Raw genomic sequence first — 24800 nt, forward strand, 5'->3', positions numbered from 1 at the left:
TTTGTTTATATTTGTGATGATATCATTAAATCTATATTTTCACAAATATTTATATCATTTTTGGTACAAATGATATTTTCAACTACCAGCCTGGTTGCTTAGTATTTCAGGTGCATGTAATTTTTGTGAACAATTTGTTAGGTTGACATATTGCATAATCAATCTTATTTTGTGGGTGTTTATTTATTGACTTGGTTATCAGCTATTTCGACTATTAAGTTGTTTGTTTAAAATTATTTTTGTGCAAGTGAATATTACTGTTGTCTCTCCTGAATTTTTTTATGCAGAAATTGTAATGGTAGATATAGTTACGGTACTGCATTTTGCCATAGAAACGGCATCTTATATTTGAGACTACTTGTCAGCTGGACTGGTTGACCATCTTTCTATCATAAAATATCATAATGGCCATTTAATGTGTCATCCATCTTGGTGGAAACCAGGCTCCAGTTGAAGACAAGCACCACTTGCACCTTAAGTGAGCTTCTCCAAATTCACCTCCATTTGTTGATGAATTTCTGCCAGTGGCTTAATTCTGTGGCACACTCATCCAGGTAGACTACTATACTGAGAGTGAATAATGCTATACTATTTAGTTTGCAATGATGGTTGAATATGAAAAAGTATTGTTGTTTCTGTTAAAATAAGCAGTGTTGAACCAATGTAAACATAAGCATGAACGTGTGAAAATAACAAATCATGCAATAATACTGATTTTATCACAGTGATTGATTTAAGGCTGTCCACAATTTATTCCCATGATGCAATTACACTTACACATATAAGCTATATTGCTGACTCTAAATTCAATTTTTAACATACATTGAGAAAAAAAGATAATAATTCTGTCGATCATAGAGAACCTTTGGCAGTGCAACTGTTCAGGAGAGTCCCCTGCCGTGCTTAGATGTCATGTCAAATTAGCATAAATTAGCATAAGCATGCATAGTTCTGGAAAATTACAATTTCTCTGTCTATTTGACAGATAGCCAGAGTTTGCCGTGTAATTGAAAGGTCATTGTAGAGTCATGTATTATCTGTTCATCGTAATTTTAACAAGTACATCAGGCGATAACCTCCTAATCAATATACTTTTATTTTCATATTTCATCATTTATTACTTTTTCTTTGATCATATAAGGCTACTCAAATCTTGTTGTTATGAAAGAGTTTTAAAAAAATTATTGGCATAATGTTTAACTGTTTCGGTGCCATATTGTTTTCCCTCAAAAATTTTGATGGAAGATTTGGCATATTTTTTTTTTTTTAATTTATTTAATTATTTTAAACCAAATGAACACCATTTTCAATTGGCTACAGGTGTTGACGAAAATTTTAGAACAAATATGAAAAAATTATGTGCGATTTTGTGAATGGTGACAAATTTTGATGCTGAAAGAGTTAATGTGATTACAGACTCCGTACAATTAGTTTACATCTAGAAGTACACATAGTTCACTTAAAAGTCTTTTGATTTGTATGATATAGAGTAACCTTTTTAGGTATTCTTGCCCTTCATCACCTGGTATTTGATTATTGAAACCAGATACAGACTTGTGGCTCTCTAAGTATAACCTTGTGTTGTTCCAATTGATTGAAATGTCAGCAGCATGACAAGGGAGCCCAAAAGGAGTCATATTTTAGTAACTGTCGTTTATGTCTAAATGTCAAGTGTTATAATGAACAAATCTAGAGGTGGCTTTTTAGGAAAAGTTTTGTGAAAATATCTATGTGTTTGTGCGTGTCATCGTCACTGAGATTGAGTTTCTAATCCAACGGTGACCGCGACCTCACAAGATTGCATTGTGTGTATATCGCTGTAAAATCATTTGAAATAGCTATACATGTCATTCTCGTGAATTTGGCACAATGCAGGAATTATGAGAAATTAGCTAAACGTGCCAACAATTTTATTTTGAAAATATTCTGTTGAATTATATAGCATATCTTAAATTAGCAAAATTATAAATATAATTTATTATAAATTATATATCAATAATACCACTTTTGATCATGTGATCAATTGTTCTTTATGGCATTTTTAATGCAGAACAAGATGGCTGACTGCAGCCATTTTAAATTTTACAGTTACATCATTGTGCAGATTTAGTGAATGGCAATAATATCTCAACTAGAACCATTGAGTGTCAGTCTAGTAGGTTGTTTCCAAGTCATTGAGTGTTCTATTTCAAAAACATTAATTGTCAAGTATGGGTTCAAGTGTATATATATATATATATATATCTCACATAAGGACATTCTTATACAAGCACTTCCACACTTGCAGTACATAGATGCAGTAAAAATCATGTTGTGGTCTATGTACTATCATACTGCATTTTTAACTAGTATGGATGTAGGTGCAATGACGTTGTAAAAACAGTACACCCCTGGTTCCACCTTACCCTAATCTCAGTGGAGTTATCTGTTGTGATACAATTTACTCTGCTGCAGGCACCCTGTCTTCCTGAGTAGGCTCTTTCCTCTGCTCAACTAACGCTATTACAGATTCTGCTGCTAGTGTGAAGTCAGTTACGATGCATATACTAACATTCCCTGCATTCACCTGGTTCAGTTTCTCACTGTACAATTTACCCACATGCTTGTGAAACTTACCAGACTTTGCAAGTTTAACACCTGAAAAGAAATAGATATATGCAAATATGCTATAAAATTCACCTTGATGAGAAATAAAAGTCTTCTATACTTTGACCTCCATTGTAATCCACAGTCATGTTGATTATTGACTAAAGCCTCTCAATAATATAATTTTTTCGTCAATCTTTCAACCACCTCAAAAAATAATAATTTTCTCATGTTCCAATTAATGGAAGGATTATTGTGCGTGGATCAATAATAACATTTTGGTCTCCCCATTTCAACCATGAAATGGCTTCTCCTTGGTGCCACTGGCAGTCAAAACATGTGGTTAATTTTTAAAAGAGTTTTTTTTTTAAAACCATGTGTTGGATTGGACTGAAACTTACACTCAAATTATACATACAATAAACATACTTATACGCTACCAAATTGTATCTCTGAGTGATAAAATTGCCAAGCTTAGTCTCTTCTTTCAGATTATACTGCAACAGTAACGCTTCGTCAATCAGAGCTCAGTCATAGGTTGTGAAGAACTACATCAGAAAGGTATAAAAATTGCAATAATATATGTCAGACAAAACTCCACAAAGAAGTAACCGATCAGAAAATAAATACTGTAGAATACTTTATTTTCGCTTGGAATTTATTTTCGCTATTTTCGCTGAAGGGATGATTCCGTGAAAATAAAATCCAGCGAATATACATTTTTTCCCTATATTTCACATTAATCTCAACAAAAATCAGTGAAAATAAATTCCATACAAAACACCCAAAAAGTCTTTTCAGCAAAAATTAATTCCAATGAAAATAAAGTATTCCACAGTATCAAAGACTGATAGCTTGGATTCAGTACTATCACAGAAATACTTGTTGATTTACAGAAATCATTTGAGTATTTAGCATTTCCCTGATAAATGGGTGTAAAAATTGAAACAGCTGGGGAAACTTGGGATGCTGAATTGCCGAATTTGTATCAAGATAAATGCAGTTAGTGAATAGCCATGTAAAGTTGCAAAAAGTTTTTAAGGATATATCCGGGAAACAGTCATTCTTCATTCTTCATTCACATAGTTTTGATATATAATTAATTAACATTATTATACATCTACTGTAGTACTGAAAACAATAGAATTTGGCATTTTGTAAAAATGCTCCTTCAGCACTTGTTCTAACGTTGTTTTTATATGGGGTCAACTACCTCACCCATATTGACATGACAAAGATTATAGACGTCTTATTCAAATACTTCCTTTGTTTACATTGGAAGCAGAATAATAAAAGTGTGCGATAGAAATAGAATCTTGTCACTCATGCAGACGTTCGCACAGCGTCTTTCATTGTCATTTTGGCCTAAAAACTCCCAATAAATTATTACTATGCTCACCGTACTGCCTTCACGAATACTTTGCGGTATTCTTGTGATAACATCTTATCATCGCAATATTGTTTGTGAGAGTGTAGCAAATAGAATGTGACTCGATGGAATTCTGTTAGCGGTTGGTTACCATTCAGATTTGAATTCTTGATTTTTTGCTTCAGTTAAAAAAAATTCCTAAAATCATGTTCAATTTATATTTTGTTTCATTTATATAATATTCTGAATCAAATGATCATTTGCATTTCAAATACTACAATTTGTATGGTGTTATTATGATAAATCTAAAATGAAAAGCACTAAAATATCATCCTTTGTGAAATCTTAAACTTGAATAAAATGTTTTTTTTTTGCTCAATATTTGTCATCGAACCTTCTAAGTCAAAACCCATCATATATGTTGTCAAGGTAACATCAAGTCATAAAACTTATCTTTGTAGTCATTATAATTATTATAGCAAATAAGTTTAAAATATAAATGTTTCATGGTGGTCCTAATGTAAATGGTTATCTGTTGAGTCATCCTCTACCAGCCATATTGGATATAATGTTTGTACTGGCATTAGTAGATAAGGCCATGCAAAGTAAACTATATGTTTCTTGTCTTCCAAACATTAATCTTGGTTTTACTTCAATGATTTCACACAACCTGATCATTCTGTTCTTCGGTGTGCTTTCATGCTTTCAGAAATTGTATATATTTCAACAGCTACAGATGCCTTAATTAAGGTAAGGTCAGATCCTAATTTTCAAGAAAGTCGGGCATAAACTATAAACCACATTTAAATGATCACATAGTTAAAGTGCCTGTGCAATGCCCACCCTCTCGTTTCCCATTTTAGATCTGTATCCCACTGAAATGGGCGGTTATTGATTTCTTTGCTGAAAATGATTACTCGTATCCAAGAAAATTTGGGATATTTCTTGTGTTGTAGCCACGCCCACCTATCCTGAAACGGTCGACTGTTTCTGGATTTCCGACTCTCGCCGAAAGTGCGCCACCAAATGCCAAAATGTGAGAGGAAGTCATACCCCTGAGCCGTAATAACACTGGTCATTCAGTATACATTTAAACGATATACATTTTTCAGTCGGCGTTTTTTTTTCTTTCTTTTTTTGTCTATTTTCTTCTTTTTTTTTTGAGAGAGAGAGAGTTTTTAGCTGTTGTGTTGTGGGCAGTTGCAATGAAACGTATAGTCATAGTGTAAGTATTCACACGTTTCTAATCGATCCGAAGGTGCGACATCAGTGGACGAAAGCCACTTAACCTCAGATTCATTTTTTTGAAAAATTGTCCTCGTCCATGAAAAAAACAACTAGGTTTAAAGAGAAACGTGGACAACATAAACCTGGCGCAACACTTTTGAAAGAAATAGATTCTGGACCATGATCACCGAGGCGGATTTCAGAAGAGAGAGAGACGTCCGGCAAATGTTTCAAATGAGTTGACTTTTTTGCGATCCTGATTATCGTTTTATAGAGACCATTTAGTCCCTGTTAAGTAAAAGGTAGCAATAATTTTGACAGTGACACGAAAACGAAGCGTCGGACAAACAGGAAATTACACAGCCCTTACACACTGCTAATTGTTTTCATTTTCGAAGGCTAAAAGTTTCTGAATTGTCTGGTGGTTTGTGTTGAATGTCGAATTCACACCTCTGTTCTTTTTTTACCTCCATGTTTGCAGCTTGATCTGCGTAATAATTTCTGAAATAAGAATCCGGGCTTGGTCATTGTGTTTCCACCAAATAAAGTTTTAATATGATATTATAATTATGACAATCACGCCATGGATCACGCTAACTCGAATCCACTCTGAATTTATCTGTATGTGTGTCGATCTCGATTATTTTTGTTATCCAATTAAACGCCGCTTTTAACGCACTTGCCCTTGTCGTGACCCGATACATTCACCTATTTCAACAACATTTCAATTCATTTCCACGCGGCTGTCATTTATTTAGTAACTGTGATTTGTTTTTTTTAAAATTATTTTATAGTGACCAATATGGTCTAATGTTTAGAATGTCAAAATATGTTCTCTTTTATTTTAATTTTGAAAGTTTTACTCAGACGATCGATGAAATAAAACAGTGTAGTGACGTGCCTAGTAACCTGCTAAATAACGAGATAATTTTGACGTCAAATTTTATTTTGTCCAGCGACAGTGTACAAACGTGCGCCGGTGACGATCACGGTGACCAGCTACACCAGAACGAATATATTTTGCATCTAACTCAACCCCATGCAACAAAAATTGATACTATGTGTTCATTATGGTCCATTCCTCCTCGACGAACAAGTACATAAGTGAAAATTTAGTCAAAGACGAGAAAACTGTAGAAGAAATTTGTCTTATTTACACGTATCGGCAATGCAAGCTGCCATGCGACTTCCCCTTCTGATGTCACAAGGGGAATTTCTGTATGCAAATAAGAAGCTAATGAAGAGCCTCGTTTTAAAATACACAAAAATAAAGTTGCCGTAGATTGAGTTTAAAACACATTTTTTCACTTAAAAAAATAATTCATGCTTAGAAACATAAAAAAATAATAATATTTGTGTATCAATGGATAATTTTAGGCATGAAAATAGCAGCCATTTCACAGGCACTTTAATAGTGAATAAGCGAGACTATGCACACAGGAGTAAATAAAAAACAACCATGAAAATGACGATGTTGCTGTTGAAATATTCACAGGTATATGAAATCCACTGTAGTAGTTTGAGTAGTTGTAGTGTGAAAATACACATTAAAATTTAGTGATTCTGTTGGTGTAGTGCACCTTCATCTAAAAAGGTCTTTGAAATTACAATTATGTTATCTTTTGATAGTTCAAATTATTATCTACAGTAGTGATACCTATATGAGGTAGGTTTCAAATGAAACGGTCAAGTAAAAACAATGTGTCACTGATGAGGATTATTTTGAAAAATTTTTCAGACAAGTTGATGCAAGTAATGCTTTATATTAGACAGGAAAGCTTCATATACCGAAAAATGCTTAATTTTGATAATTTGATGAAATATATGAAAAAAAAATTTTGTGAAAGTCACTGACACTTCTTGTAAAATACCAGAAATATTTTTGCTGCTTCATGTAAATTTGTTTACATTTTTCACGAAATTCTATAAAATTTTTTTACATTTTTCATGAAATTCTATAAAATTTGTTTACATTTTTCACGAAATTCTATAAAATTTGTTTACATTTTTCACGAAATTCTATAAAATTTGTTTACATTTTTCACGAAATTCTATAAAATTTGTTTACATTTTTCACAAAATTCTATAAAATTTGTTTACATTTTTCACAAAATTCTATAAAATTTGTTTACATTTTTCACGAAATTCTATAAAATTTGTTTACATTTTTCACGAAATTCTATAAAATTTGTTTACACTTTTCACGAAATTCTATCAAATTTGTTTACATTTTTCACGAAATTCTATAAAATTTGTTTACAATTTTCACTGACCCACAAAATTCTATAAAATTTGAGACTCTTGAATTAAAGTGGTTTACTGTATCTTGTGTTTATTTGGAACACAGAATATTGGAAAGCTTTGTAGAAGATAACAGTTATGGCTGTTAGTGTTCGGCAAATATTTTTTTTTTTGTATTTAAGGGATTGTAATTGGCAGTCATGTACATTGTACACTGAAAATTCATTTATTTTATTAATTGTGTCACAAATTCACAAGCAATACATATAAGAAATTAAGAATTAAAAAAATCAGAGGCAAGGCATCCATAGTTTTGCTATGTTGAAAACATAGGGCCAAAGAAAATAAATTCTGTATTTTTGGTAAACCCTACCTACCCATGTTTTTGGGAAATTAAAAAGTTTATTTAATGTAAATGAGCTTGAAATTATTTAATATAATAAATTTTCCAGACAGACATACATATAGGAAATTTAAAAAAAAAATCAAGGCATCTGATAGTTTTTCAGTGTTTTTAATAAGACCAAATTAAATTAAATAAATTCAGCATTTCTGGTAAAAACCCTACCTACCCATATTTTTGGAAAATTAAAAAGTTTATTTAATATAAATATGCTCAGAATTATTATGGTATGAAAACTAAATTAGATGTCAGTTTTCACATGTGTTTTCACTCATTTTGAAAATTGAAATGAAATACAAATTTCTGTCTACCTTTTATTTCAGATCATTACCAAATTTGTTTCATTTATCTTAAGTACTGATGATTTGAAATACTTATCATTCTTGTATCTCGTATACAAAAATTCTAAACATAGAATTTAATTGCCATGGCCCAACTCATAATGGATTTGTGTATTTGTCATGGCCTGATGACAAACCCTACTTTTATAAGCCATCAATGAATGTCCTTGGAAAGCCTAGATTAGATAAAATGTTTTACCTCAACTTTGTATTTCTCTAAAGCCTGGCTAACTTAGTGTTTATTTTCATGCTCTCATTCTAAATACCACATCTTAACGAAGGATACTGATGATGTATAACCCCATAAATGACATGCATTTTCAACTTTTGTAAAATAATTTCTATCCAAGTTCGTGAAGTGAGATTGAAATTCACACATTGCCCATAGAGGGCGCTAGAATCAAACAGTTGTTCACCTCAAATGTTATGGCGCACAAAGCCATAAGAGAATGGTTACTATAGTAATGGTACCATTGTTATTATGGTTTGTTCTATTTTTTCTATTATGTATTTTTTTCCATTCTAATTAAGTGGATGTTCAATTTTATATATACATAGATTAGAGACACCATTTTACTCCCAAGATATGAATATAAAATTATCCCGTTTAATATTAAACAGGCTAAGAAATAGCTAAAAATACTAAACTATCAAAATTCTGAAGTCCAGGCAGGTAGAATAAATGTTGCAGTTTTACAGACTATAGAACTAAAATTAGAATATTTTTAAATTACATCATTTTGATTGTACGTCATTTGAATCCATTTTGGTCCAGTGGAACAAGATGGTGATTACTTTGAGGTATACCAGCAAAAAACAAACTAACTGGTGTTGTATGACATAAACTCACAGTCCATCTGCTTGTTATATTCGTATTGCATACATGTCTTCAATTGCAGCTGTCCTTAAAGGAAAATATATTGATGGGAAAATAAATTTCTTTTTAGGAATTAGCAGGTGTTGTTGTTACGGTGAGCTTACATTGTCCAATTATAAAACAGACTGCTATATAGTGAAATGAACATGTTTGAGTTAGATGTGTCCATCATTCCCAAATGTGAAAATACTAAAACCTCACACTTGTGTAATGAGTGCAGAAAAAATTACAGAAGTGTCAGATTTTTTTCAATTAATTTTTTTTTTTTTTTTTAAATATTATGTTTAGTTTTTATTATGACACCATATTTGTGACATTTTAGGGACTACTTTATTGCACACTTTTATAATGGTGCTATATGTCACCTGATCACTCAAGTGTATTGATATGTAAAAAGTAGTGCCATAGATAACTGAAAATGGCGGAATAAACAAGAAGTCAAACATGAAAGGTCTCTGGTTTTTTTGTGTGTTCCTTGAGTCAACACATCACAATATTATACACAGTATTTTCAAATTCAAACAATCATCATAAATGTCTTTTATCTTTGAGGAAATTTGAAATGACTTACTGAAATTTGTTGCTCACTCAATCCGAAAAAATTTCATTTAGTTTACAAGTTTGCGTCTTTCTTTTTTCATTTCACATACGAACAAAAATACTAAATTGCAGCTGTCTACCAATAAGCTTGGTTTATATATAGCAATATTATGTGAACATAATAGTACTGCCTATTAGTAGTGCATTTGCTTATATGAATGATATGTGTCTGTGGTTAAAAGTCATATTTTAAAAACAATAAAAATCTTCAATAGAAATACATATAATCCCCAAAATCACATTTTTTTTATATACTGAATCATTAAGTGAATCATTACATCTTTTGACCATCATTTACTTGAGCATCTGTACTACTAATTGTGTAAATATGATATGTATGTATTAAAGGTAGTACAATATTCATATCATTTACACTGTACATAAAATAGACATAATGTCACTTGATTATATTGAAATTCATGAATTTAAAATTAAAGCAATGAGTTTAAACTATAAACTTGTTATAATGAACACTTTTATAATGAATTTCTTCATATGAATATAACACATTGCAGGTCTCCTTGCTCACAACAAACCCAATGTATTATGTGCTTCATTAAAATGAACACTTCACTATAACAAACCCAATGTATTATGTGCTTCATTATAGTGAACACTTCACTATAACAAACCCTAATGCATTATGTGCTTCATTATAGTGGACACTTCACTATAACAAACCCAATGTATTATGTGCTTCATTATAGTGGACACTTCACTGTAACAAACCTAATGCATTATGTGCTTCATTATAGTGAACACTTCACTGTAACAAACCCAATGCATTATGTGCTTCCTTCATTATAGTGAACACTTCACTTTAACAAACCCTAATGTATTATGTGCTTCATTATAGTGAACACTTCACTGTAACAAACCCAATGCATTATGTGCTTCCTTATAGTGAACACTAAACTGTAACAAACACAATGTATTATGTGCTTCATTAAAATGAACACTTCACTGTAACAAACCCAATGTATTATGTGCTTCATTATAGTGGACACTTCACTATAACAAACCCTAATGTATTATGTGCTTCATTATAGTGAACACTTCACTGTAACAAACCCAATGCATTATGTGCTTCATTATAGTGAACACTTCACTTTAACAAACCCTAATGTATTATGTGCTTCATTATAGTGAACACTTCACTGTAACAAACCCAATGTATTATGTGCTTCATTAAAATGAACACTTCACTATAACAAACCCAATGCATTATGTGCTTCCTTATAGTGAACACTTCACTATAACAAACCCTAATGTATTATGTGCTTCATTATAGTGAACACTTCACTTTAACAAACCCTAATGTATTATGTGCTTCATTATAGTAAACACTTCACTGTAACAAACAACGTATTATGTGCTTCATTATTGTGAACACTTCACTATAACAAACCCAATGTATTATGTGCTTCCTTATAGTGAACACTTCACTATAACAAACCCAATGTATTATGTGCTTCCTTATAGTGAACACTAAACTGTAACAAACCCAATGTATTATGTGGTTCGTTAAAATGAACACTTCACTATAACAAACCCTAATGTATTATGTGCTTCATTATAGTGGACACTTCACTATAACAAACCCAATGCATTATGTGCTTCCTTATAGTGAACACTTCACTATAACAAACACAATGTATTATGTGCTTCATTATAGTGAACACTTCAGTATAACAAACACAATGCATTATGTGCTTCCTTATAGTGAACACTTCACTATAACAAACACAATGCATTATGTGCTTCATTATAGTGAACACTTCACTATAACAAATTGAATGTATTAAGTGCTTCATTATAGTGAACACTTCACTATAACAAACCGAATGTATTAAGTGCTTCATTATAGTGGACACTTCACTATAACAAACCCAATGTATTATGTGTTTCATTATAGTGAACACTTCACTTTAACAAACCCAATGTATTATGTGCTTCATTATAATGAACACTTCACTTTAACAAACCCTAATGTATTATGTGCTTCATTATAGTGAACACTTCACTGTAACAAACACAATGTATTATGTGCTTCATTATAATGAACACTTCACTTTAACAAACCCTAATGTATTATGTGCTTCATTATAGTGGATACTTCACTATAACAAACCCAATGCATTATGTGCTTCCTTATAGTGAACACTTCACTATAACAAACCCAATGTATTAAGTGCTTCATTATAGTGAACACTTCACTATAACAAACAACGTATTATGTGCTTCATTATAGTGAACACTAGTTTTATGTTATCCAAAGAGTTCCTTATAACAAGGATTATACAGTGTATGTAGATCTGAAAATATCTTTTCACTCTTCACTCTACAAATCTATCTATGTTGTGGGACTCACAAGACAAATCTCACTGAAGTAAAAAATAGATAAATACACAATATTTCTCATGGGGTTCCTCTTTTGTTTTTCACAACACAAAGTTATGTGTGTAATTAGTGAAATGCACATGGGACTACTTTCTTGTTTTTATCACTGAATTAATAAAGTAGTAATGGCCTGAGAAGTGTATATATAAACTTTTCTCTCAATTAGTTTTTATGGTGTGATAGTACAAGACACATATGAGTACAGAATTGAAATTTTAATTTATTATTTAAATATGTCAAGGTAGAACTAAATATATTCAAGGTATTAGATATCTCAAAATCCCGACAGGATTAAGCAATTGATATATATTAACAGGGTTCAGTGTCACATGGTAGTTTTGTCATAAAATTTGTCAATTTTTTCAGTCTTGTACGTTAGTAATCATGTGACAGTCCCTAATTCAACTATATGTTAATGACTCGATATTTGTGTTCATTACAGGTTATGATCTGATAGAATGGCTAATGGAAAATTTAGACATTCAAGATTCTATAGAAGCACTGCACCTTGCTAATCTATTTTGCCAGTACGGATACATATTTCCAGTTCAGGATATCAAAAACTTAGTTGTAAAAGATGACAGTACATTGTACAGATTCCAAAGTCCTTATTTCTGGCCGTCACAGAATTGGGATCCTGATAATGCTGACTATGGTAAGTACGGTGAGTTCTGACAATTTTTATTTTCATTTAGAACTCTAGAACATGAAATTGAACATTATTTTTATACAGTGAAATACTTTATTTTTAAATAGCTGAAGAGCCTTTTTGGATGTTTTGTATGGAGTTTATTTTCACTGATTTTTGATGAGTTGAATATAAAATATAGGAAAATAAGATATTTTCGCTGGATTGTATTTTCACTGCATCATCCCTTCTGTGAAAATAGCAGAAATAAAGTATTTTAAAAGCAGATTGAGAATGAATAGAAGATGAAATTTGAGATCTTTGGGTGCTACATTTGCATTATGTGTGTAGTTTGCATTTTGTGATAGCAAAGAGAGAGGGGGTGGGGAATTTATTTTTCATAACCAGTCATTCCTGAGTCTGTTCACTGCAGTTTACAGGTTAGTTTCCTTTTGAGCCCCATGATTTTTCTCAAAATTATGGTGCCACTTTTTATCTATTTTTCTAAAATATTTTTGGTAATTTTGGACCAAATGAACATAATTTTCCATTGGCTAGAAGTCTTGATAAAAATTTTTAAAAAATCACACAAAAAAAAATACATAGGTTTTGAATGAAACAGAAATTGACTTTGGTGCTAAAACTTGCCCTGAGATATGTCTTGTAATTTACATATGGATACTAAAGCGACAACAATTTTGTTCTACTTAGTCAGTGTGTTTAAAACAAAAAAAAATAATTTTTCATATTTTATGAACATTTCATAATTTTTTAAAGAAACATGGGTGTTTACCAAACAAAAACTACAAGGTCGATATAAAACTGAAGCTAGAAATTTCTGTATAAAACTATACTAATATAAATTCTGGATTACACAAAGTGTAGTACTTCTGATTGACTCGTCATGCATGTCGTGGCCTAGCAACTGTGGAACCCAAAACTCATTTATCAAAAATGGACTTCAATCAATGTGTAATTTTGTGGAAAATACTGAGCAAATACATTTCATTTATGTCAACAAACTTGAGTTAAGTGGGAATTGTTTACACAATGATTGTAACAATATAGTGTTAATAACTGCAGAGTTTAAAATAAACTCTTTTGATGACGAAGCGAGGTATTGTTGTTACAGATGGCTAGTTAGATGCCGCATAGTATGGGCATAATGAATAAATTAGGATTCAAAGAGTGGTTTAGTTCCCTGATTACTTATGAAGTAAATGGACATTTATGATGTCCATTTCTTTTGGAAACAGAAGACAAATCTAGATTAGATGTGATAAAGTGTATATCCTCGCTATATTATTCGTACAGACCAGATAATATCATATCTGTAATATTAATTTGCATGCTGTATATTTATGACTTTCTTGCATATTTTTAGCTATTTATCTTGCCAAGCGTTCTATGAGAAACAAGCAGCGACACGGACTAGATGACTATGAAACAGTGAGTATTTCAATTAATTACAAATTAATTTATAAGACAATTTATTATCATATAAGCAACAATGATATTTGCCATATATTCGTTTTACACCACGTGATATCTCTTGAACCTGTGCTATTATTTTACTCTGGTGTTAGTTTTTTTACCCGGGATCTACAAATAACAACCGTGCCCCTGTTATACTTTGTAATATAAACTTGAACTCACATAATCATTATTGATATTGACAACGAAACTATTCAAATTCACGATATTTTACTCTTTTTCGCTAATGAACCAATTCTAATAGTGGAGTCTGTGAATTTTCATCTTATATTTCAAGTCAATAATTTAGCTAGAAAAATTGTTTAGTATCTCGTAATTCCCACATTAAATTTTTGCATATTCCATGAAAATAAAGAGAACATATCCTGAAGTGCGTGCAATATGCTCAGAGTTAGTTTCACAATTGTTGTGTTGTTCTAGTTGCACATATGTGTGATAGCTGACATAACATGTGGCCTGTTTCATAGCCATATTGATATTTTTTTCACACTGTGCATGTGTAATGATAAAATACTACTTCTTGTAATACCACATGTTATCTCTGGTATTACTTTAGTTGCTCTATTAGAAGTGCATTCACTTATTTGTAGTACAGAATTCTCTATGATCAAAACAGGTAATATTTTAATGATTTATATTCACTTCTATTGGAGATGTACTTCTAATAGAGCAAATATAATGAATAATTCTCACCATCTAACTGTCTTGCCTGTTTTTAAACAACAATCGTTTGCTAACTTGGAATATACATGTATCATACAAGACACATTTTCACACATTCACCAATAAAGGAAGCAACATTCACAATCAGCAAATTAAACAAAAGACTAATATTTTCTGACACTGTGTGGCGCTGTTATAATAAATTGTTATGTTCCTAAAAAGTAAGCAATGTTTTTTTTAGAGGCCCCACACATTGATCTGCTTATTTCATCATGTGTTTTGTTACAGAATGCATTTACTAAGCTGCAAAGGATGTTGTGTCATAAATGGGAATTTGTCTACATGCAGGCAGAGGAACAAATCAGGTATATACATGTTAGATACTTCTATGTATCACATCATTACCAGAATGAATATGATTTTGTCTATAGTATTCATCCATAGTTTATTTATTGTTGCAGAATATCATGATTTAGAAAATATAATTTTATGAAAGTTACTGCTACAATATTTCTAAAAATAATATTCACCCGTTTGTTTCTCGTTAATTCAAATCTTTTTCAGTAGTATATAGTTATACAAATACTGTCGATGCATTATATTTTCACTATGTTTAAATTTCGCTGATAAATAAGAGAACTGAAATCCACACACGAACATGAAGAATTACCAAAAAACTTATTAATACTAACAAATCTGTGAATTCAAAACCATATGAATATGATCAAATATCAAAATAGTGAAATTAAAATACTGTGAAAATGTGTCCACCATTTTGAATTTTACTAAGGATTATGGGTTGAAAATTTGGAACCATAGATGGTGTTTTAGGGGAATCACATATCCTTTTCATACAGCCCTGTGCGAACATCAACTGTAAACCTCTCCTGTTTTAATCAGTGTAGTTGGTTTTTTTCTGAATTGTGTGGTTATATTGTCAGAGATTATTTTAATTTTTTTTTTAGAGTTTATTTTGAGGTATAAAAATTTGAAGAAAAAATATTGCTGAGTCAAGAAAAAATGTGTACCAAAAAAATGAGGTGTTTTGTGTAATCATATTTTTCAAGAAAAAAATTTCAAAAATATTGGTGTCCTTTTCTTTTATTTTATTTTAGAATAAATTTTGATTATTGTTTTTCAGAATTGCTAAGCAGAGAAAGAAATCTGATAAAATTGTACTTGATAGTCAAGAGAGAGCCTTCTGGAGGGTTCACAGGCCGCCTGTAAGTTAGACACCAAATACAAGCAATCATTACAATTGATTTTGTTTCATTGTGCTGATAATTAGATATTGCTCCCTTACAGAAAATAACCTCATGTACAGAAATAATGGTTCTGATTTTCACATAGACAACTTTCCTGGAAGACAAAGATTTCGCTCCATTTCACACCAGTTTGGGGTGTTACGCAAACTTGCATACATGATATTGTGCTTCTGGGTGTACCAATTCTTTTCCATCGAATGTCAGCAAACTGACATGTTTGTATTTTTTGCATATTTCTGCAACCCAGTCATTCTACTTCTGGGAAAGTGGTCTATTGTCTGCTGAAATGTATTGTGAAAATAAAAAATAGAGGTACCACATGAGGGCGCACTTTGAACTGACTTATCAGTTTGTAGAGGCTTTCATTAGTTTTTTTTCTGTGAAATATTATGGGAGACACTCATGGAGGGGGAGGTTTCTGTAATTGGTAATTTTTATAAATATGTGATCTGTTTTTTTTAGCCATAGTGTGGAATGTGGTCTATAATTTTAGCATTCGTTACTGAAATTACAAATATAATGCTCAAAAAACATTGTTTGAACAATATAATTGTGGCAGATAAACAGCTCATATACTAGGAAATTCGTAACATGTGTCCAAAAAGAACCATTGTTTGGGAAGGGGTAGACATTTTTCACAAAATTGTCTGTGAAGGGGTATCTTTTTTGCATTTTGGCTTGAAAAGGAGTACCCAAGGAAGTACCTAGTCTAGATGATTTATTTGATAGCAAAAAGCGATTCCCTTAAAGTAAATAAATAATTCCTGTGAGGAAAACTAAATTAAATGTTTGACCATGTTTATTGTTACCAGCCTGGGCAAATCAATTCACTGGAGTCAAGTATCAAGAGAAACTGTCGAATGACTACATATAATGTAAAGAAACGTAGGACACTGGAAGACTACAAAAAACAGGTAAGAATATCTCAAGATAAGTTATGTACAATTTATACTTTCTATCAAATATAAAAATTGTATTCATAGATCAAATGCTCACTTACAAAATGTTGATTCAAGTATATTAGTTACCAAGGAAACTGGCACATATGCCGTTTGAGTCAGGATTAAATAACATCTAACCAAACATTTACAGAGTCATTTTAAATGTAGGTCATTCTTAGAAATCATTACTTGCAGTACAAATACTTACACTTATAGTAACACATCATTCATTGAAGTGTAGAGTTTGAAACTGAGTGAAATAAATTTACTCAGAATGTTGGTGCTAGCATTCTTCAAATTGGTTGCACACTAGAATGTTACTAGGCAACAGAATTTTTTTCCCCACAGCATTTCCCTAAATGAACTTGTTGGAATATAATGAGGAAGTTGTACAATCCATTAATTCATAGACATAATCTGTAAAAATTGATAATTTGCTTTTAATTTTGTTATAAACCTAGAAAAATGTAATTTTAATGTCTTTGCTGTCTTTTCAGATTGCATATCTGCAGAGAGCGTTACAGAGACCTAGATTAAAAACTTCTAAAGCAATCCATTAGTGAGTAACACATTCACTATGTCTCCCTCTTGTACTGTAAAGCAACATATCAATCAAAATACTGTAAAATCATTTATTTTCACTTACATTTAATTTTACTATTTTGATGTTTGATTGTTTATAATTTCATGAATTTGTCTAGAAACAATGAGTTTTATTATTATTTTACATGTTCACGTAGATTTAATATCGCGGATTTTACTCTCAGCGAAAATAGAAAAATTAAAACCCAGTGAATAATTAATGCATTTACAGTATATGGATACTGACACTTAAATTTGCTTCCATCTTTTGACCACAGAATACTTGCATAACTAATGTGATTCATTTTAATATAAATATCAAATCAATACATTTGTTATGCAGTGAAACTTTGAATTGAAAATAGTGAGAAACTATCACATGGGACTCACATTGAATATGATTCAGCTCTTTGATAAATTTTACTCTCCATAATAAAGGATATTGTCATCATCAAGTTTTAGATATTCTATTCTATAGTTATGAGTTATACCATTGCCTTATTTTGGCATTAAGGTACATTTTTGTTATTTATCAAAGAATCTCACCATAGAGGGCAGTGTTCCCAGTGTGAGTACAGCTGAAGTCTGTCTAAGCCAGGCATCAAATGAAATTCAAAATTGTTTGTTTCACAGACACCATATTTGCTCCATAAGCGCATTATCAATAGAACCACATGTCATTAACATGTCATGTTTTTCTTAAAATAATGATGCATGCATGACCTTGTCCTCTCTAAATTTTTGAAAAATAAATTAATCAATGGAATCACTTAATTATGTAAATACACATCTACCGGTAACTCACGAGAGAACCAATGTCTTTTCTATGCAATGTCAGTTTCAGTATTTTTTACTTTACCTCTATTTTGTTTATCTTTTTTGTCCTATTAATGTTTTACTCGTTATTTAGTTAGTTTTATTATTTTAGTCTTTTGTTATTTTTACCATTCTGAACCCTCTGATGGTTTTGGTTGTGTAATAATGTTATTATTAACATATGACTCATTTTGACCATAGATACTGTAAAGATGTAAATTATGGAGCAGAGGCATTTCACAGGCACAAATTTCTCTTGTAACTTGGATGTTGTGTTTATTTGCAGCCTTATACAACACTGTGAGCAGTATGCAGAGCATGATCCCATCATATCTGGAGCCCAGCCTAGTAATCCATGGGTGACTGATGACACCACAATGTGGGTCCTTAATACTGTGCTGTAAGTTGCTATCTAAACAGCGCCCTCTACAGGGATGCATATAATTGGCACAATCATCACTAGTTTCACATCTGAATGATCAAAACTTAACACATATTTATGATTGAATTTTCAGCAACGTTTACAAAGTATGAGTTAAAAATCACATGAATATTATAGAAATCATTCAAAAATGTGAAAATCTGTTTGAAAATGTTTGGATGCTTGGCTCAATGTCCATGCTTTGCTCTCATCAGCCTGCCATCTTTAATCATACATAGTATTCATGGTATGATTGATTAACACACAATTGTACAAAATAAACATGTTCCAAAGATTGGACCATTAGAAAATCTAACAACGACGTCTTCTAAATCTTAGGAAATAAATATCTTTAATAAATTTCTTTAAATTTGTAAAAATAATGAAAAACATATATGCAGTTTTCTCCCCCCCCCCCCTCACTGAATTTCTGATGGTCCATTCTGGATAATAAAGGGCCCTAAATTGTTGTAGATTAAGTATATATTCTTTATGTTATTATGGAAAGTGATATTAGGTACTGTAAAACCATTTATTTTCACTAACATTTAATTTCACTATTTTGAGCGTTTTCACTAGGCTTTAAGTTCATAAATTTGACAAAAAACAATGAGATCTATTATTATTTTACATGTTTTAATTTAGCGGATTTTACTTTTCAGCAAAAATAGTGAAATTAAAACCCAGTGAACAAGTATTGCGTTTACAGTACACATGAAAAAGTACAAAATATTCACCATGTAGCATTGAATTTTACACAACAATATCTTTTTGGCAATTCATAGAATTAGGTTTTTGAATACATTGACAATCTTGTGATTCAGTAAACAATTCTACACTTTTCAAATGATTGTATGAATGATAATGTTTTGTTTTTTTCAGGGTTGACATTCCAACTGAGCGACGTGTCAAGAGATGGGCCATTAGTCTCAAAGAATTGTTATCAGATGCAACAGGCAGACATGAATTTGAAATGTTTCTAAGAAAAGAGTACAGTCAAGAAAATATACGATTCTGGCAAGCCTGTGAGGAACTGAAGTTCTCTCCGCAATCACAAATTGAACAAAATGTACAAGAAATTTACAAGTATGTATCGAGGAGATTTATTTACTTTGACTTGAAATTTTCTGAAATATATATTGGAGCTAACCTACTTGGTAAAAACAGGGTGGTCCCAGGCAGCCCGTGGCGTAAATATGGGGGGGGCAACCATTTGGGTAAATATAGCGTGGACCAAAGTACCCATCTGGGTAAATATGGGGTGAACCAAGCAGCCAGTTGGGTAAATATGGGATGGACCCAGGCAGCCAGTTTGGTAAAAATTGGGTGGACCCAGGCAGTCAGTCAGTTAGGTAAACATGGGTGAACCCAGGCAGCCAGTTAGGTAAATATGGGTCAGACCCAGGCAGCTAATTGGATAAATATGAGGTGAACCCAGGCAGCCAGTTGGGTAAATATGGGATGAACCCAGGCAGCCAGTTGGGTAAATATGGGGTAAGGCCAGGCAGCCAGTTGGGTAAATATGGGTTGGACCCAGACAGCCAATTAAGTAAACATGGGGTGGACCCAGGCAGCAAGTTGGGTAAATATGGGGTGGATCCAGTCAGTTGATTGGGTAAATATGGGGTGGATCCAAGTACCCATCTGGGTAAATATGGGGTGGACCCAAGTGAATAGGAATTGACCAAAGCAGTCATCCAAGTAAATATTGGATGGACAAAAGCAGTCATCTAAGTAAATATGGGTTAGACCCAGAAAGCCAGTTGGGTAAATATGGGTCAGACCCAGGCAGCCAGTTGGGTAAATATGGGTCAGACCCAGGCAGCCAGTTGGGTAAATATGGGTCAGACCAAGGTAGTCAGTTGGGTAAATATGGGTCAGATCCAGGCAGCCAGTTGGGTAAATATGAGGTGAACTCAGGCAGCCAGTTGGATAAATATGGGATGAACCCAGGCAGCCAGTTGGGTAAATATGGGGTAAGGCCAGGCAGCCAGTTGGGTAAATATATGGGTTGGACCCAGGCAGCCAGTTAAGTAAACATGTGGTGGACCCAGGCAGCAAGTTGGGTAAATATGGGGTGGATCCAGTCAGTTGATTGGGTAAATATGGAGTGGACCCAAGTGAATAGGAATTGACAAAAGCAGTCATCTAAGTAAATATGGGCCAGACTCAGGCAGCCAGTTGGGTAAATATGAGGTGAACCCAGGCAGCCAGTTGGGTAAATATGGGATAAGGCCAGGCAGCCAGTTAGATAAATATGGGGTGTACCCAGGCAGCCAGTTAGATAAACATGGGGTGGATCCAGACAGCCAGTTGGGTAAATATGGGGTGGACCTAAGCAGCAAGTTGGGTAAATATGGGATGGATCCAGGCAGCCAGTTAGATAAATATGGGGTGGATCCAGACAGCAAGTTGGGTAAATATGGGGTGGACCCAGGCAGCCAGTTAGATAAACATGGGGTGGATCCAGATAGCCAGTTGGGTAAATATGGGGTGGACCTAAGCAGCAAGTTGGGTAAATATGGGGTGGACCCAGGCAGCCAGTTAGGTAAACATGGGGTGAATCCAGACAGCCAGTTGGGTAAATATGGGGTGGACCTAAGCAGCCAGTTGGGTAAATATGGGGTGGACCCAGGCAGCCAGTTAGATAAATATGGGGTGGATCCAGACAGCAAGTTGGGTAAATATGGGGTGGACCCAGGCAGCCAGTTAGATAAACATGGGGTGGATCCAGACAGCCAGTTGAGTAAATATGGGGTGGACCTAAGCAGCAAGTTGGGTAAATATGGGGGTGGACCCAGGCAGCCAGTTAGGTAAACATGGGGTGGATCCAGACAGCCAGTTGGGTAAATATGGGGTGGACCTAAGCAGCCAGTTGGGTAAATATGGGGTGGACCCAGGCAGCCAACTGAGTAAAATCTAGCTATCATACTAAGAAACTTTTCATCAGTTTACACTGGCCAGAATAATATGGAACCAGACTTAAATTAGCTTTATAATTTGTTCACAGGGAGTTTCTTGCGACTGGTGCACGTTGTGAAATTAACGTGGACGGTAAGACGGTAGAAGTGACGCAGAAAGCATTACAGAAACCATGTAGATTCACATTTGAGGCAGCACAGACACATATATTTATGTTAATGAAGAAAGACAGTTATCCACGTTTTCTGAGATCAGATGCATACAAGAATTTATTGGCTCATTCCTTACAGCCTTCATCTAAGAAAAAGTAGGTTTTATCATGTAGTCATGGCCATTACTGAATCAGTAGTGGTCGCCATTGCCACTGTTTGTCAATGACCAGCGGTAGTTAATTAGTCCACGAAAACAGGGACTTATGGATTGACTTCCTGGTATGCATGCAAGTGTTCATCCAGATTTGTATCTCTGTCTTAGTCGATCACATTCAATCTTCACACACACAAATCATTTATCTAGGGATACATATGTACATATATGTGTTTCATGATCTGATTCAAGATGGTCGAATGGCGGCCATTTTAAAAAATTCACATCAAAATCGAGCATTCCACAACCAGATTACAGTCATGTATGTATGGGTTTTGTTCAAACTTGGTACATACATTACACATTATCAAACCTTGATGCACATCATTTTGTTTTTCAGCTCAAATATTAAATGCCAATGGCCATTTTGTTTAAATGAATGTGGTTCAGGAGCTGTATCTCTGATACACCTTGACCAATTGTGTTCAAACTTTATATATACATTATCCCACACATATGCACAATAATTTGTTTGATGACTGATTAAAAATAATGAAATAGTGGCTATTTTGTGTTAAAATGAATCAGTCAAGCATTTATGCCATTCGTTTAGATATTCTGTGTCATGTGGTGACTTGTACACTTGACAGAAAGCAAACAGCAGTAACTATTCATCAACTTCTTGACCATCACCAAGAAGAAGGAAACTGTAACAAAAGAGATGAAAAGAATTGTTTGAAATTAATAATTAAATTTAGTATAAATTTACCTCTGTGCATGGTTTTATTAATGAACTGATGAGGTATATAGAGATTTTAATATGTGCATGTCATAATTCCTGGCATAATTGTCATCATTGTTGTCTTCATTAACACTTTATTATGGCCAGGATATCTAGTGTCATTTTTGTTCCATTAGTTTTCAAACTCTGGAATATTATCAACCAATGTCTAATCTTGATGCAGTTCAAGTTTGGTATGACTGGACAAAGTGGGGAATTACATATCTTGAATTTACACTCAGAAGGTCAGAGGTTGTCCAGTTAGGTATAGGTTTTTTTATTATAATTTATTTTATTTTTCATGTTAATCTATCTTAGTGATATTTTTATTTTGTTTTACTTTAGGTTTTTCACATTTGGTAACCGATTGAAGACTGCAAAGGTTACACCGAATGCATCACCACAGCCATTGAGAAGACGTGGTAGTGCTAACGATATGACACATAAAGCACACAATGCAAGACATGGTTTATCTCTGAGTACTGGAAACCTACAAGACTTGGATAAGAGTGATGAGAAAATAAATGCTGATTTTCTGTATAGTGATGTGTGAGTTAATCTGCAGATACTTTCATTATTGACAGTTTCCATGGTGACAATTGCTCAAATTACTAATGTTTTTTTTCACAAAAGGCCTTGTGACTTTATAAGACTCTAGCTGACCATAAATGTATGTGTGACACTGAAACACCACAGCTATTTGTGTACTATGAGGTTATTATCAGAATACTGCAATGTATACATGATTGGCATATCAATCGAAGTGTAGTGGAGGTCAATGCGTTACCGTACTGCCTGAGTGCATACTTTGCAGTATTCTCATGATGACCTTTTCCCTGCTTGTAGTAATAATTTAATGACAGATTACAGCCTGAAATGATGAAGAATGTTTTTCACTGTGTGAATATTTGCATTCAGTGACGAGATATTATTTTTATCATTGCACTGATAGCGTGTCTGTGTCTGTAGTCAACAAAGGAAAATGTTTGAATGTGGCATAGACATGACACACAATTACCAAACAAGGAAGACATTTAAACACGTCTAACATTTTTGAACACATCCATACTATGTAAATTCGGGTAAAAACGGGTAAATTGTATTGTTTTTGGTGTCAAATATAATAATTACCTGTATGTGTACGTGACTTGTGGGAGTGTTTTTTAGAGTAGCTCACAAGCAGCATGTATAAGACAAAAGATTTGTATATATACATTTCAATCCATCACCAACTAATGCAGCCAATTTGCCTTTGTGGATGGTGCATTAGTATTTGTTGCTTCTAGGAATATACAAAAGATCTAAAAATTTAGTTGAAAAACAGTAATTTTCCCATCAAAACAAATGTGTGTCTATGCTGAAACCTTCAAGTTCAGTTTGGTTTCCAAACTAATTTTTTTGCTGTAATACATCACAATTAAGCATTTCATCAATTCCCGAACTCAATTGTGCTTGTATATTATTATTATATATTAAACCTGACATGCATATTCAATGTCATTTGACGATTTTTTTGTGTGTGTGGATCTGTTTTTGTTTTAAAAATTTCTGTTCTAGCTGGAGCCATGAATGGACTGATTACATAATAATTTAGTTGAAGACATACATATCACAACGCCAGCTGAATCCAATATAGAGTTTCCATACACAGCAGTTTATGGCATTTTTATTTTAATACTCAATCATGGCAGTGACTCTGTTAATGACTTTTTTGGACAACTGATTATTTTCTCACTAACTGAAGTAGTTGTAGCACCATACTTTATGCTCACTATGAATATTTGTATATAATGTAATTGACAAAATGTAATTCATTACATTTTAACTTGTTTCCATAGCTACCAAGGTGGTGAATCAAAAGAAAATTCCCCTAACCAATCACCAACGTCAAACAAAAAATTCATGTAAGTACTTTCTATATTTAAAGCACTTTTTTT

General features: G+C 32.9%; 1 protein-coding gene across 3 annotated transcripts in view; it reads left to right on the plus strand.

The window, feature by feature from the left end:
* Positions 1-24800, plus strand: part of LOC102809934 (regulator of G protein signaling 9-like) — a 97845-nt gene that overhangs the window by 67727 nt on the left and 5318 nt on the right. For 2 of the 3 annotated variants that reach the window (XM_085502525.1, XM_085502523.1), the window contains 11 exons: positions 12487-12708; positions 14057-14121; positions 15118-15194; positions 15971-16052; positions 16907-17008; positions 17533-17594; positions 18720-18833; positions 19737-19940; positions 21865-22083; positions 23209-23412; positions 24702-24767. In XM_085502525.1, the coding sequence (XP_085358651.1) occupies positions 12487-12708; positions 14057-14121; positions 15118-15194; positions 15971-16052; positions 16907-17008; positions 17533-17594; positions 18720-18833; positions 19737-19940; positions 21865-22083; positions 23209-23412; positions 24702-24767 (1417 nt within the window). The remainder of the gene's footprint in view (positions 1-12486; positions 12709-14056; positions 14122-15117; positions 15195-15970; positions 16053-16906; positions 17009-17532; positions 17595-18719; positions 18834-19736; positions 19941-21864; positions 22084-23208; positions 23413-24701; positions 24768-24800) is intronic. The other variant, XM_085502524.1, reaches the window with a different exon arrangement.

This window comes from Saccoglossus kowalevskii, chromosome 8 (genome assembly GCF_978046115.1).
Source record: "Saccoglossus kowalevskii chromosome 8, keSacKowa6.1, whole genome shotgun sequence".
Lineage (NCBI taxonomy): Eukaryota > Metazoa > Hemichordata > Enteropneusta > Harrimaniidae > Saccoglossus > Saccoglossus kowalevskii.